This window comes from Sus scrofa, chromosome 3 (genome assembly GCF_054392235.1).
Source record: "Sus scrofa isolate SSC_HxYL_T2T_F1_AM1 chromosome 3, Sscrofa_HxYL_maternal_Yorkshire_Landrace_v2.0, whole genome shotgun sequence".
NCBI classification, from domain to species: Eukaryota; Metazoa; Chordata; class Mammalia; order Artiodactyla; family Suidae; genus Sus; species Sus scrofa.
The window spans coordinates 105,200,115-105,215,025 of NC_139385.1; the positions used below are offsets into that span (position 1 = coordinate 105,200,115).

General features: G+C 51.6%; 1 protein-coding gene and 1 long non-coding RNA gene across 4 annotated transcripts in view; one reads left to right on the forward strand and one right to left on the reverse strand.

Moving 5' to 3' along the window:
* LOC110260017 (uncharacterized) overlaps positions 1–14,911 on the reverse strand; it is a 45,667-nt gene that overhangs the window by 27,315 nt on the left and 3,441 nt on the right. The window contains exon 1 of one of the 2 annotated variants that reach the window (XR_014841995.1): positions 13,705–13,812. This is a non-coding gene — a long non-coding RNA (uncharacterized LOC110260017). Of the gene's footprint in view, positions 1–13,704; positions 14,386–14,911 lie in introns of those variants that run through there. The other variant, XR_014841994.1, reaches the window with a different exon arrangement.
* Positions 1–14,911, forward strand: part of KCNK12 (potassium two pore domain channel subfamily K member 12) — a 51,112-nt gene that overhangs the window by 23,679 nt on the left and 12,522 nt on the right. The window contains exon 1 of one of the 2 annotated variants that reach the window (XM_085019355.1): positions 12,029–12,194. The exons of the other annotated variant lie outside the window; for it this stretch is intronic. Coding sequence (XP_084875481.1) covers positions 12,149–12,194 — 46 coding nt within the window. The 5' untranslated portion in view covers positions 12,029–12,148. Of the gene's footprint in view, positions 1–12,028; positions 12,195–14,911 lie in introns of those variants that run through there. 2 annotated transcript variants of the gene reach the window in all.

The following is a 14,911-nucleotide window of genomic DNA, read 5'->3' on the forward strand; positions in this document are numbered from 1 at the left end:
AGTTTTCTCAGACCAAAGAGCGAATGAGCAATGGAACTAAGATTCTAACCCAGGGGGTCCTGCCGCCTCTGCCATCCCACCCACCTCCCACCCTACCCCTGGGGGCAAAGTTGATGATGAGGAATTTAGAGATGTAAAAGATACTTACTAAATGACTGAGAAGTACCCATCTTGGCTCAGTGGGTAACGAACCTGACTAGTATCCTTGAGGACACCAGTTCGATCCCTGGCCTCACGCAGTGGGTTAAGGATCTGGTGTTGCTGTGAGCTGTGGTGTAGGCTGCAGATGTGGCTGGGGCAGAGGCGGGTGGCTACAGCTCCAGTTCGAGCCCTAGCCTGGAAACCTCCACATGACGCAGGTGTGGCCCTAAGGAAACGAACTAATGAAATAAATAAACAAATGACTGCACTGGGGAAAGACATAAACTTGTATTCAGGCCTCTGGAAGGGCCTCCCCTTGGGTGGCAGCCTCCCTGGTTTCTTCCAGGAGAACTCCTTTACAGTTTCAGGGTGCAGCAAACTGGCCCCAGCCTCTCCAAGAGGAGTTACCATTGCCCTTGCTGCACCCTCAGCTCTAGCCAAACAAAACCAGGTATCGCATGCCTCCTGTCCTCATTACAGCATTACATCTGCCCATAACACCCTCTCCTGTCCACCCTCCTGCACGTCCCCCAATCCACGTGACGTTCGAGAGCCACTTCCTCTGCAGAGCCCACCCTATAATGCAGGCTTCACCAAGCCCCCTTCTTCACTTTGGCTTCATCATCTGTTTACCCAGTTCTGACCCCTCGCAGTCTTCTCACACGTGTGCCTTGGCATGGCCACCATGCTGTCAGATCCCACCTTTAAAAAATAATAACATGGAGTTCCCGTCGTGGCGCAGTGGTTAACGAATCCGACTAGGAACCATGAGGTTGTGGGTTCGATCCCTGGCCTTGCTCAGTGGGTTAAGGATCCGGCGTTGCCGTGAGCTGTGGTGTAGGTTGCAGACGCGGCTCGGATCCCGCGTTGCTGTGGCTGTGGTGTAGGCAGGTAGCTACAGCTCCAATTAGACCCCTAGCCTGGGAACCTCTATATGCCGTGGGAGTGGCCCTAGAAAAGGCAAAAAGACCAAAAAAAAAAAGACAAAAATGAGTTGTCTGCGATTGATGAAAATCTATCTTCTCATTAGAACACTTGAAAAAGAGGCACAAAGAAGTGAAAAGGAAAACAATTCCCCACATTGCCACTAGTGAAATAGACCCACCACAAGTCTTTTTGTTCTGGACAAGAATCTAGGGTCTTGCTTTCTCTCTACTGTTATGTAAGGTAGAAATAAGCTTTACACACGCCCCTGTTGTTGGATACATAGTACTCCTTGGCCAGGATGCACTGTAGTTTGTCAGCAGCATGACTGTATCCTCCCCACCCCGGGACCCCCAGGATGGTGCCAAAGACTCTGTGAGTAATTGGGTTGTCTGGGGGGGTGGAAAGAGGGTGGGTTATGTTTAGTGCGTGGTACGTGTTAGCTACAGGGGAGCCATTTAGGAGGCTGGAAAATTACAGAGAACTCATGCTGAGCCCACGGCTGCCAGCAAAGGGCATTTAAAACAGATCCCAGGAAATTATAGTTTTTGCAATCTATGAGTTACTCAGGCAGGAAAGTACACAGGAGTGATGTGTTTTAGTAAGAACACAGAGAACAATGGTGCTAGCTAGCCATCCCGAGCGCCTGGGAAGGTAGGGTTTGAAACAGAAAGGCTTTCCCAGGTGCTGTTTTCAGTAAGCAAGCCCGGTCATTGGGAGCCGATGTGGCACAGGCCCCCACGCAGAGAGGCAGGGATTCTCTAAGCTACAAGGCCTTGAGGGATAGGCTGAGGCTACGCTAAGAACTGACAGGATGAGAATTCCTTCGGATCCCTGAGACACCACGTGTATGCTGAAGGGGAGGTGGTGGGATGGGGGCAGCAAAGAGGGGGTGTGGGCATGTCTGTGTGTCCAGTGTCAGGGTCAAGGTCTGGATCCTCTGAGACAGTGGAGTCACCTGAAAGAGGTGAAATTGGTGGTGTCGAGAATGTCACTTGGCCATTTGCTGCCACCAAGAGCTGAAGGAGGGCAAGCCCTGGGGACTCAGCGCCACGTCTGGGGACCCTGCTCCCAGGAGCAGTGATGGGGCACCCTCCTAGCTCCTCAGTGAAGAGAATCTCCCTCCCCTTGGTGGCAGAGTAGCTGTGAGACTTGACGCGAGTGGATGCCTCACTCCTTGGCAGAGGGATGTAAAAATAGAGACTTTAAAATGTTGAACATCCATCTCCGGTCTCCAGAATCCCGGTGGCAGGGGGAGGGGTGGGGACGAGCCATCCCCCACCCCAGCTCCCAGAAGACCAGCCCGGGCGGGGGCAGTGTCTAGGGCCTCCTGAGCATCCTCTCTTCCAAAGAGCCAACAGGGCGCCCACTGGGAGACTACACCCCGATGCCTTCTGGGGTGTCTGTCCAGCAAGGGGGGAGGAGCACCAGTGGGACAGTGGAGCTTCCCAGGGGTTCTACTCTGAAAGCCCTGGATGTTGTCACAGACCTGCAAGGGGAGGGCCAGCCACCACGGAGACACTGACCTGAATTCTGAAACCACTTCCACCACTTCCTTGCCTTAGACCGTGCCATTCTGAGCCTCAGATTGTGCACCTTAAAACAGGATAAGAGCCCCCGCCCCGTTGATGGTTGGGAGAAAGGTATATATAAACTGTGTGTGAAATGACCTCAAAACCCCTTGTGAGGAAAGTGACACAGTGCAGTGACCTGAGCTTTAAGAAAAAGGAAAGGAAGGCAAGGGAGGAAGAAAGGGAAAGAAAGGTAAAGGTGGTTGTCACCTGTGCTGCTGGGTGGGTTGTAGCTATTTGTGGTGGTGAGGGGGTCTGCTATATAAGACCTGGCTGATCATTTTTTCACAGTTCCATGGACACTCCTGCTACAGTCAAAGTTCCCACCTCAAATGATTCCCTTAAAGAGCACGCATTCGCTGGTCGTCTACACACGTAGACAGACACACGTATTTACCCACCAGGAGTAGCATTTCCATAGCCAGTGCTGAAACCCCATAAGCTCCTCCGGGTCTTGTCTTGGCTTCCTGCAGGCTCAGGCTCTCCGCAGCAGCCTGGGCACCTCCCCCCGGCTTTGGTGTTCTTGCATCCCGCTATCCCTGAGGGACTTCAGGGGTCCCAGTCCAGCAGTAACTTCTCTGTTAACACAGGAACCTATGCAGTGTGGCCAGGGGCCAGCTGAAATTTCCTATAGGCTCCTGAAAGCCCAGCTTGGCTGCAGGACCCCAAGACAGCCCAGGGTTGCTGGGACCCACTTCCAGGAGACCTTCCCCTCAGTACTCCAGGTAGCAGAGTACTTACAGTTTAGGAAGGTACAAACTTAGACTAATTTTTTTAAATTTCCCCCAACCCATCCCTTTTTATCCTGTTTATTGAACACCTAATAAATACCTGGTATTATATTCAATCTAAGTGAGATGGGAGGGGCCAGTGGCACAATGGATAAACCATCCGACTACAGATCAGGAGATTCTAAGTGAAATTAGCATCGTGACTCATTTACAAAGTCCTTGGTCTGGGCACGTTCCAGGGAGCTTGGGAGAAGCCGTCAGCCTGCTCACAATCCACTTGTGCACCAGACTAGACTCTGGCCCGTAGCCCAAGCCTGGTGTGGGGGTTAGGAGAGCCGAGCATCAGAGAGAGCCTGAAGGGAGGAGGCACCTGAGCGGCACCGCCTGAGAGCGTGGGTCCTGCTGAAGGAACCCAGCCAGCCTGATACAGGCAGCTGTTTCCTTGGCTGCCCCCATCTCCCCGGGGAGGTTACTGCTCTGGGTAGAAACAGTCCCCTGCAGTTAGCAGGATAAATATAAACACAGCCTCCTCCTGATCAGGGCTCAGAAACTAAGCTTTGCCTCTGAGCTCCCTGCAGCCTCCGCTGCTGCAGAAAACAGAACAAGCAAGGGTGCAGCAATGCAGGGCTTCTGCAGCTCAGCAAGCCTGGGCTGTGTCAGCTGGCTCGGGCTCCCGAAAACAAAGTATCACAGGCTGGGTGGCTGAAACAGCAGAAATTACTTTCCTCACAATTCTGGAGGCCTGAGTCCCAAAGTTCAAGGTCATTAGCAGGGTTGGCTACTTTGGAGACCTCTCTCTTGGCATGCAGGTGGCTGCCTTTTCACTGTGTCCTCATATGGTCTTCCCTGGGTCCGTGTCTGTCCTAGTCTCTTAGAAGGATGCTGGTCATACTGGATGAAGGCCTGCTTATATGACCTCATTTTACCTTAATCACCTCCCTAATGGCCCCCGACAAACATAGTCACATCCTGAGATACTGGAGGCTTAGGGCTTCAACATATGAATTTTGGGGAGCCAAGAGGTCATTAAGGCCATTCCCCTGCCTTCAGACCGAAACATCTGCCAGGACCCTCCTGGGTGATAAAGGTGATGGCCTCTATTTTAAAGACCACCTTGGAGAAGGAGACTCCATGTCTTTGGTGGGACTCCTGGGATTTGGAGATTTCTGGAAAATGCTGTGTCTTATTCTATGTGCCTAAAAACCGACTCCCTTCTACAAAGGATGTGAGCCAGTGTAGGGGATAAAGCTAGAACAAGCTGAACTGTAAGCTCTAAGGGGGCAGGACTGTATCCTACCATGACAGCTGCACATAGCAGGTGCTCAGGAGATTTTGTAGACAGGAGGAAGAGGGTGAGGGAAGGAGGAAGTGAGCTGAAAATAATTAAGAATTGATGAGAAATGTACTCGGTGCTAGACAGAGTCCTGCAGCAAGAGATCCCTGCACGGATCTGAGCTTCTAGCAAGCAGGAAACCTGAGCGCTCAGGTTCTCTCTAAAGGAGCAAGTGAGAGAGGACCCCTGGGAGATGTGCACTTTGGATCCTGAATTCAAGGAGAAACCAATCTCATGAGTCTTTAAATAAGGGACACAGGCAATGATATTTTTCCTTTGATTTTTGCAAAATATACAGACAGGGTGTTCAAATGGATATTTCTACCAGCCCTTCCTAAAGGCATGAAGTAAAGCATCAAATCACAGTAAGGCATTTCTGTGGGGAGCAGGATGATATGGTCCGTGGTTGCTATTTTCTGATGACCTAACTTAGTATAGAGATGGCACTTGGAAGTCCTGTAAGAGGAGACTCACGGCATACATAGGGTCTCTGGTTCAAATCCAGTGGGGTGAGCCTGTGCTCTCCCGCTTTCCAGGCCAGACACTAAGCCCACTGGAAATGCAAACACACCTCACAGCTGGCATCCAGTAGGTACTTTATGTTGTTATAAAAATGAGAGACCGGGCACGTATGGGTGTGAGGGAGTGCTATGGTCTCAATGTTGGTGTCCCCGTGCCCCCGCCCCCTGCCCCCACCCCCCGCCAGATTCATAGGTGGAAACTTAACCCCCAAGGTGGTGTTATTAGGAGGTGGCCCCTTTGGGAAATGATTAGGTCATGAGGGGCCCTTATGAATGGGATTAGCGCTCTTATAAAAGAAACCTGAGGCATTCCCTTTATGGCTCAGCGGTAATGAAGCAGACTAATAACCATGAGGATGCGGGTTCAGTCCTTGACCTCGCTCAGTGGGTTATGGATCTGGTGCTGCCCTGAGCTGTGGCATGGGTCACAGATGTGACTTGGATCTGTTGTTGTTGTAGCTGTGGCAGAAGGTGGTGGCTACAGGTCTGATTTAACCCTTAGCCTGGGAACTTCCATATGCCTTGGGTACAGCCCTAAAAAGAAAAAGAAAAAAAAAAAAAAAAACACAAGAAGAACAAGAAGAAGCCTGAGCGGGTGCCCTTGCTTCTTCCACCATGGGTGGACTCAGCAAAAATGTGCTGTCAATAAGCTAGGAAGAGAGCTCTCACCAGATGCTGAATCTGCCGGAGATTCGATCTTGGGGTTCCAACCTCCAGAACTGCCAGAAATGTCTGTTGTTTCTAAGCTACCTACTCTGTGGTGTTGTGTCACCGCAGCCCAAATGGACCAAAGAAGTGAAGGCCTTAAAGCAAGATCTAACACTCGACACCCAGTTGTAAGATTTTAGGTCCGTGGTTTGTATTTTCTCCAAGAAAGAGGTCAGCCCAGCTAAGCCTTCTGCCTTCCCTGCCCTTTGTGGGGTACGTAACCTTAGTAATGAGCTTTTTTTTTTTTGGTCTTTTTGCCATTTCTTGGGCCGCTCCCAGGCATATGGAGGTTCCCAGGCTAGGGGTCGAATTGGAGCTGTAGCTGCCGGCCTACACCAGAGCCACAGCAACGCGGGATCTGAGCCACGTCTGCAACCTACACCACAGCTCACGGCAATGCCAGATCCTTAACCCACTGAGCAAGGCCAGGGATCGAACCCACAACTTCATGGTTCCTAGTCGGATTCACTAACTACTGAGCCACGATGGGAACTCCAGTAATGAGCATTTTAACTGAGTGTTCACTCTGTGCCAAGCACTCTGCTGAGTACAGAAGCTATCCCGTGCAATCTTTGCTGCCGCCCTGTGAGGCAGTTCTGTCTCCATTTGATAGACGAGGACACGGACGCACAGCAGGTAGATCCGAGTGAGTGGGGGGCTCTGCATACAACCCACATCTCTGATGCCTGGGGGTTTTAACCACTGTCCTCTGACAGTCCGGTAATTTACCCAACCTCCCTGTTTTAGTCTGTTCAGGCTGCTATAACAAATATGCCATGGACTAAGTGGTTCGGGCATTTCTTTCTTTGTTTCCTTTTTTTGTCTTTTTGTCTTTTTAGGGCTGCACCCGCAGCATATGGAGGTTCCCAGGCTTGGGGTTGAATCGGAGCTGTAGCCGCCAGCCTATGCCAGAGCCACAGCAATGCCAGATCCGAGCCGAATCTGCCACCTACACCACAGCTCACAGCAACGCCAGCTCCTTAACCCACTGAGTGAGGCCAGGGATCGAACCCGCAACCTCATGGTTCCCAGTCGGATTTGTTTCCACTGCACCACAATGGGAACCCCAAGGCATTTATTTCTCATAGTTCTGGAGGCTGGGAAGTCCAAGATCAAGGCTCTGGCAGATTCGAGGTCTGGTGAGGGCCTGCTTCCTGGTTAACAGGTGGCTTTGTCCTCACACGGTAGAGAGAAAGAGAGCTCTTTGGGTCCCTTTTATGAGGCACTAATCCCATTCCTGAGAGCTCCATCTTCATCTGACTACCTCTCAAATGCCCCGCCTCCTGGTACCATTGCATTGAGACAGGATTTCACCCAGGGAATTTCAGAGGGACACAAACATTCAGTCCATAATACCCCCTGAGGGTAAAGTAAGAGAAGTGCCTGGCTTGGCCCTGGCCTTCCCAGGTGTGGGCATCCCAGCTTCCCCCTAAACTACTTCAAAAACTGTTTCACCTGTCCCCCTGCCACCCTGCCCCTGGGGTCCCTTTCATCCCCTTTCTGCACTCTCTCCAGCCCCCTGCAGTCTGGCATCCACAGGCTGTGCTCCCTCCCTTCAGGCCTGCGGCCAACTTCCTCTCAGCTGCCAAGTCCCAGAGGAACTGTTAGGTTTCCATCTTACTGGATCCTTCTAGAAATTTCTGACCCCTCACCCCCTCATTCCTGCTTTTTCCTCTAGCTTCAGGGACCATTTTCTCCTGTGTCTGTGCACACTCTTTGGTCTCTCTTCCTTAGTCCCCTTCCAGCTCCTGCCCTGCTCTGAGCAACTCCACCTCTTCAAGGCTGCAGCCTCTGCGTGGGACTCCCTGACCCACTGCTTCAGACATCATCAACACAGAAGCCAGAGAGAATGGCCTTTTCTTTCTTTCTTTCTTTCTTTCTTTTTTTTTCTTTTCTAGGGCCGCACTCACGGCATATGGAGGTTGCCAGGCTAGGGGTCTAATTGGAGCTGTAGCCACCAGCTACGCCACAGCCACAGCAATGCCAGATTCGTGCCGTGTCTGCGAGCTACGCCACAGCTCACAGCAACGCCAGCTCCTTAACCCACTGAGTGAGGCCAGGGATCAAGCCCGCAATCTCATGGTTCCTAGTCAGATTTGTTAACCACTGAGCCATGACGGGAACTCCGAAACTGGCCTTTTCTTTTCTTACCATCATGTAAATTTTTTTAGTAGTTGAGCACTGATGGAGAGCATATTAACACTGTACACAAAATACAAACCGGTATGCTTTCAAATATTTCCCTTGTAATAATTGAAAGATTCTTGAGAAATGAGTTTGAGCAAAGAGATGCACACAGACTCTGAGAGAGTCAGATGCCATTTATGTCACATTATTTCCCATGGATTCAATTTCCTTATCTCTCAAATGGGACAATTGTGGCATTCTCTTTCCTGGGTTATGGTGACGACCACATGAGATACGACATAAAAGTTTGCGCTGTACGCTATCCAGAGATATTTAAAATGTTGATGGTTCTTCTTATCATCTTAATAGCTTCTAAATGGCATGAGAGTCTGCTCATGGAGGGAAAAAGGACAGTTATATTCAGCATCTCGGCTCCCCTTGAAAGCTACTTGAATATTTATTGTTATTATTTCTTCCTCCTTTTACAAAACCACTCATTTGTTTATCCCTCATGTTAAAAGCAAAGAGAGCGATAGATGGGTTTTTTGGTTTCATATTCTGGGGCATTTGCGTAACTTAAACTTTGCCCTGAAAGTGTCCATGAGAGACTTCCTAGCTAATCTCTTTGTCCGGTGTTTCCTTTATTTTCCCTCTTTTCTTCTCTGCCTCCAGCTTCCTGCCTCAGGGCCTTTGCTCTGGCCATCGACTGGCCTGGAACACTCTTACGCGCGCAGGATGTCACTTCCTTAACGAGGCCTTCCCTGACTCACCCCACTTGGCACTGCCACCTGCCTCCTCCCTCCCGGAGGCTCTCCCATCCCCTCAGCCAATTCTTGCTGCTGCTGCTTCTTTCCATAACACTTACCACTCTCTAATATACCACGTAGTTTACTGGCGTATTATGTTTGCAGTTTACTGTCCATCTCCCGTGCTGAAATGTAAGCCTCGTGAGGCCAAGGAACCCTGCCTCGATCACTCATGAATCCCAATGGCCGGGAAGAGAGTGCACCCTCGGTAAATAGTGGTTGAGTGAATGAAAGCCTCCTTCACAGGCTCCTCCTTTGGCCTTTAAATGCTGGGGTTCCCCAGAACTCCCATTCTCATACTGTACCTGCTTCCTGAGAAGTCTCATCCCTGTGACCCTTGAACCCAGTGTTCCAGCCTGGACCTCCAAGACTCCCCTCTCCCACGGCCTCCACCTTGCTTGAGTAAGGCATCTTTATGACAGCCAGCGACACGTCCTCTAGGAAGCCCACCCAGACCTCTCCTCTTGTTTCCTGACATCCCACGCTGTCTCCCCTGCTGTCATTTTCACAGGCTGTCATGGTCATTCTCTGGAGAACAGGGGTCCTATCTTATTTTTAAGTATAATTTTTTTTAAAATAACAATGCTTATGGGGAGAAAAGTTATGGTTTCAAAAGTAGTAATGATCCCATTTATACCACAGGAAATGTGAAATATTTATAAAAGCATACAGAAGAAAATGGAAATAAACATCACCCATATTTTCACAACCTAGAAGCATGCTCTGCCTATGGAATTAAATACGTGTATATACACATTCAGATATATATCCGTCCAAAGAAATGGGAAGGCTTTGAAGGATTTTTCTTAAATCGTGAATAGCATATTACAGAATGTTCCGTGTGGGATGGTTAATGAGAAAGACAAAAGCGACATCTGAGAGCCAGGAGCTGGCCTGGCACACCTGGTTGGGTGGCATGGTTGAGCTGGGGGGAGCGTGGGGGGAGGGTTCTGACCTTGAACATAAGCAACATCCCAGGACCTCTGTATTAGACAAGGCCACCTTGTGACCAAGGTGAAGTGAGATAAAAACCAGACCATTCACCAGTAATCATGTCTGAACACAGACCAAGTAAGAACATCATTCAAACCACAGAAATGACAAAACACCCCCATCTGGTTAACATGGGCGGCCACAGCTTCTTTACGTATCACACCTTTGGCCTTGCTCCATCGTTTCTCCCTTCTGGGTAAGGTTTATTAAGATAGCCAATCCTAGACTTACCCCCTGCTCCCTGCTTTGGTCGCATCCAATCCAGAGCAAAGCCCTCCTCCAAGTCACAGAACTCAAGCCCCAATCCTCCATGAGCCCTTTCTGATACCTGTGGACTGCTATGGCCCAACATTTCCCCGTGGTATCCCGTCTCCTTTATCACAACAGGTCAACAGACTCAACCTGGCCAACTGCAGGTGTGTACCTGCTGACCTTCAGCCACAGGGTATGGGCAATATTGGGCATCCAAGTGTTCTTCCCCTCCCCGACACCTGGCACCCAGCAGGTCTCAAAAGCCTGTTAAGAGGCGTTACCTAAGACTACGATGGAAACCACGTTTCTGGCAGGGAACCTGCTAGGGGTCACTAGACAGACCACCTGTTCTACCATGAAGTTAGCAGCTGTTCCTTGAGTCCCTGAATTATAAAACATAAGAGGAAACATGGGCCATGTCCTCCCTGGCTGGGCAATGCAGAAACATGCAGGGTTAAATAATATTCTGGGACCAATCAATAGTACAGGGGTCATTATGAGCAGCATATTAATTAAGTCCTGATGAGCTGAAGGGGCTGCCAGGTGACAGGTAGGTGAACAGAAAAGGAAGGGAGTTGGTGCCGACCTTGAGAGGTGGGGAAGGGCGGCTGCTGAGGCATGGGGGAGGGGATGTTCATGGAATGCTTGCTGGGTACTAGTTTCTTTCAGGCTGGGATGTGGCCCCTCCTGCTCACCTCCCCCCCCCCCCCCCAGTGCCTGACATAGGTAGGCTTTCAGTAATGACCTAGCGGATGAATATGTGTATGTGTGGGGATCAGCAAGGGGACCGTAGCCCTGAAGAAGGTTCAAAGAGAAGAGACGATGCTAGAAAAGTAGGTCGGGGCCTTGAATCCCAGTCTAAGAAGTTCTGGATCTTCTTATCACTTGGGAACTTATATTCCGCAGGGGACTGATCCAAGCAGAGCTGTGCTTGGGTGCTGGTGATCTGGGATCACTTGTATGTGCAGAATGGACCAGAAGGAATGTTTCCAGAAAACCAGGCTACTGGGGTCTCTCTGTACAGGTGGGGTGAGGGGTTCAAGGCCAGGTGGAAGGAATGTGGGATGTGGAGTTGGCCAAGCTGAGTTGGAATCCTGATGGTACCATTTTCTGTGACCTTGGACAAGGTCTCTAGCACCTCTGAGCCACAGCCACCATTGCCTATGGCTTGTGATCTGGTACAGATCATGCCATAGGCCCAGGGCAGGCATTTTGGCTACAGCACATCCTCCTGCATGGTAGGACTCTTTGCATGTTTTAGAGCAGAATCACTATCAAATTCTCTGAACCCAAGACTGAGTCAGACTTGAAGAGGTAGAATGGAAAGAACCGTGAATGTGGGGCTTGGGGCCTGAGTGCTCGTGGCATTCTTTCACTCATTATTGCACTTCTCTGAGCCTTGGTTTCAATACCTGAATAAAGACCAGAAGGCACACACTGCCCCAGCCTCCAGGAGCTGCCTGGAGACACCTCCACGAAAGCACCAGCAGAGTGCGTGGGGCAGGGAGCAGGGCTACTTCCGGCCCCTCCATACCTCGCTTCCTGTGAGCCAGTCATCAAGCTCCCTGAGCTGCAGGGCAGCTGAGAGCAGAATGCACAGTAGGAAGCAGCCCCCACCCCGTTTGGAGAAGTGGGTACCCCTCATCCATTATCCTCTGACCAGGGCCCCAAGTCCAGGCCCTCCTGACCTAGCCAGGCCCTAACAGGACCACCATGCTTGTTTACTAGCCTATCGGGGGAGGGGCCATGACAGTGGGTAGCCGGGCACACACGGGTCCCCAGGGACCCTCTGCAGTGCTCCCCTGGCTGCAGCTTATAGCATGGTTTGTTTTCTTCAGGGTTTCTTGGCTTGATTTCTCCTCTAGAGCAGCCTGCCAGCTGCCATCTGTGAGAAGAGGTGCAGGAACGTGGCCGGGCACTGGGGACAAGTCAGTGGAATGGACCCAGAGCCCAGAGGAGCAGCGCCCCAGCATGAGCCTCTCAGACTCCAGCCCCCTGCCCTGCATCTCCCCTTAGCCTGGGCACAGAGACTCTCCTTCAAATGTGCCTCGTACTCCGTGGAAGGGAATGCGGGCGTGATTCTCCAGGTGAATAAAACAGAATTGACTAAGAGGAGTTGGAGCTGTGCACGTGAGAGCAGGAGACTTTGCTCTATGGGAACCTCCACAGCTTCCCTTTAAGTAATCTGCTCCTCTACGATCTAGGATTTGAGGTGAAGTGTGATTCAGTTGACATTGTAGTGACACTTCCAGGCAGGGGTGGCTGGACCTACCTTCTCCCCACAGCAGGTCTATCTGCCCTTCTATGTTTTGGTCGGGATGGGGGGGTACACCTGCAGCATATGGAAGTTCCCAGGCTAGGGGTCGAATCAGAGCTGTAGCCATCAGCCTATGTCACAGCCACACTAGATTTGAGCCACGTCTGTGATCCGCATCACAGCTTAGAACAGCGCCATATCCTTAGCCCACTGAGCAAGGCCAGGGATCGAACCTGCGTCCTCATGGATCATAGTCAGGTTCATTACCACTGAGCTACAATAGGAACCCCTGTTTGCCCTTCTGAGAGGTGGCCTGTGCCTCAGCACAGCCCTGAGTGAGGACCCAGAGGTGGGAGGAGCAAGGACAGGGCTGGGCAGTCTTCCTCTCATTGCCCCAACACAGGGCTCCTGTTGGCCAGACTTTTGTCCCATCTGGGACTGTCCCTGCCTTCCCTGGCCTTGGAGTCCGCCTTCTCCAAAATTCCGGGCTGAGGCTCAGGCTCTGCTCTTTTCATGGTGGGCAGGAGGGGCGGTGATCTCATCTCTGGAAAGGATTAGTCATCGGGGAGACAGGGACAGATGGGGGGGAGCAGGATGGAGGACACGCTCTATGTAAATGAGTCATCTTCCCGCCAGCCCCACAAGGGCCAGAGCTTGACAGCTGCTCCCCGGGAGAGGTTGTTAAGCAGGAGCTTCCCGGAGGCAGGAGTAGTTAACTGGCTTTTAATAACTCATTTGGCTGAATGATTTCTGGTGAATAGAGAAAACCTGAATCCCACAGATGAAGCGCAGGGGGCAGGGGCAGGTTCACTCGGCCCCCACCAGCAAGGAGAACAGCGCCTGAGGTTCAAAGCCGATTCTCAGGGTCACTTGCCCATTTCGCCTAGATTACGGAAACTTTTCTAATGTTACAAACTCCCAGCCTGCAGGGTTCAGCCTTCTTTTCCTAGCCGCCCTGCCCTCTCAGCCATCCACCCCCACCCCTGGCTCTCAGCAAACAAAGGTCACCCCAGAGGCCCCCCAAAGAACAAGCAGATGCGAACGCGAGAGTGGGAGGGCCTGCTTTCTTCCTGTGACTTGTGTTTTTCTGTGTTGCCTTTGTCCTGAGTAAGGAAGCATCTAGCCCGAGCCCAGCCCCCGCTCTCAGCTATAGCGGGAAGGGACCCAGCGCCACAGCCCCTAGGAAGCAGCCCATCTGGTTTATAGTTTAGACAAATCCTCCAGCGAACACAGCAGCCCACAGCCTCAGCTTTCCCACCGCAGCCCCACTTTTCCAGACTCCCGTTCTCAGTGCAGGGGCCGGAGCCTGAAGCCAGCCCAGAGGGGATACTGCCACTCACCGGGGACTGCTGAGGACCCGGAGGCCTGGCGAGGTGAAGGGACAACAGGTGGCCTTGTCTTGGGTGTGTGTCCTGGGGCTTTTCCTTGCCGCCGAAATCCCTACTGGTGCTCCCCGCCTTCCCTGCTTCACCTGAGGCTCTTCAGCTGTGACGGAAGGGCGGGCCTCGCCCCGGCTGTTTCCCAGTTAAGCTCACGCTTCTTGAGCACCTGCCATGTTCCAGGCGCCGTGGGAGGCACGAGGGAACCACCTCCTCATTTACTCCTCACAACAACCTCACGCAGTAGGCAGTCATCTGGCCATTTTTAGAGGGAGATGTACTGTGTCCACGGGGCCCCGTTAGCAGGTGGAGGCGCCAGCGCCTGATGCCCCAGCCCCTGCTCTCAGCCCTCCAAGAAAGCTGATGTTGGCCCTTCCCAAGTCTGCAGGGAGACTCACAGAGTTTCTCTTCTGCAGCTTGATGTTTGCAGAGCTTGTATGTTTTTACAAGGCCGGGCATGTTGCTGGATGCCAGGCCCGGATGCCGGAGAAGCCTCTAGAGGCACCAGGTAACACCCTCACTCCTGCAGAGCTCTGTCACGTTCAGCCTCAGTATGAGGTGGATAGGAGGTTCTTCCAGCCTCGTCCTCCTCCGCATGCCACGGCTTCACCCAGTCCATCGGCAAGAGTTACTGAACACGGTCTGTGGGCCAGAGACCAAGCACACATGGGAACCAGCCAGGCGGGAGCCAGCGCCTTCCCCTGGCCCTGTGCACAGCACTCTCCCAGCAGGGCACACCTTTCTCACACCCAGGCCTCTACTTCTTTCCAAAATCCCAGCCACCCTTCAAGATCGAACACAATACCTCTTTCTCCGTAAGACTCTCCCAGTCACTTCACCAGGAGGACGTCAGCTCTGCTTCTGACCTAAGCTGGTCTGTGGATTCCATTATGTAGCCAGAGTTAAGAACAGCTGCTCCAACCAAAAGCAACCTAAGTCTCTTCTGAATGCTTGTGCATTTGACTTTCTCCCTTATCACATGGCAAACTCCTTCGTCTTGTTTCAAACCCAGGCTCTGCCACTTGCTTGCTCTGTGATCTGGGCAAGTTATTTAACCCAAGTGTCTTTATCTGTTAAGTGTGATTCAATTTACTCATTTCACAAATGGGGATGATAATAATTCCCACTGTAGTTCATCAAATCTAATAAGACACCATCAAGTATAAAT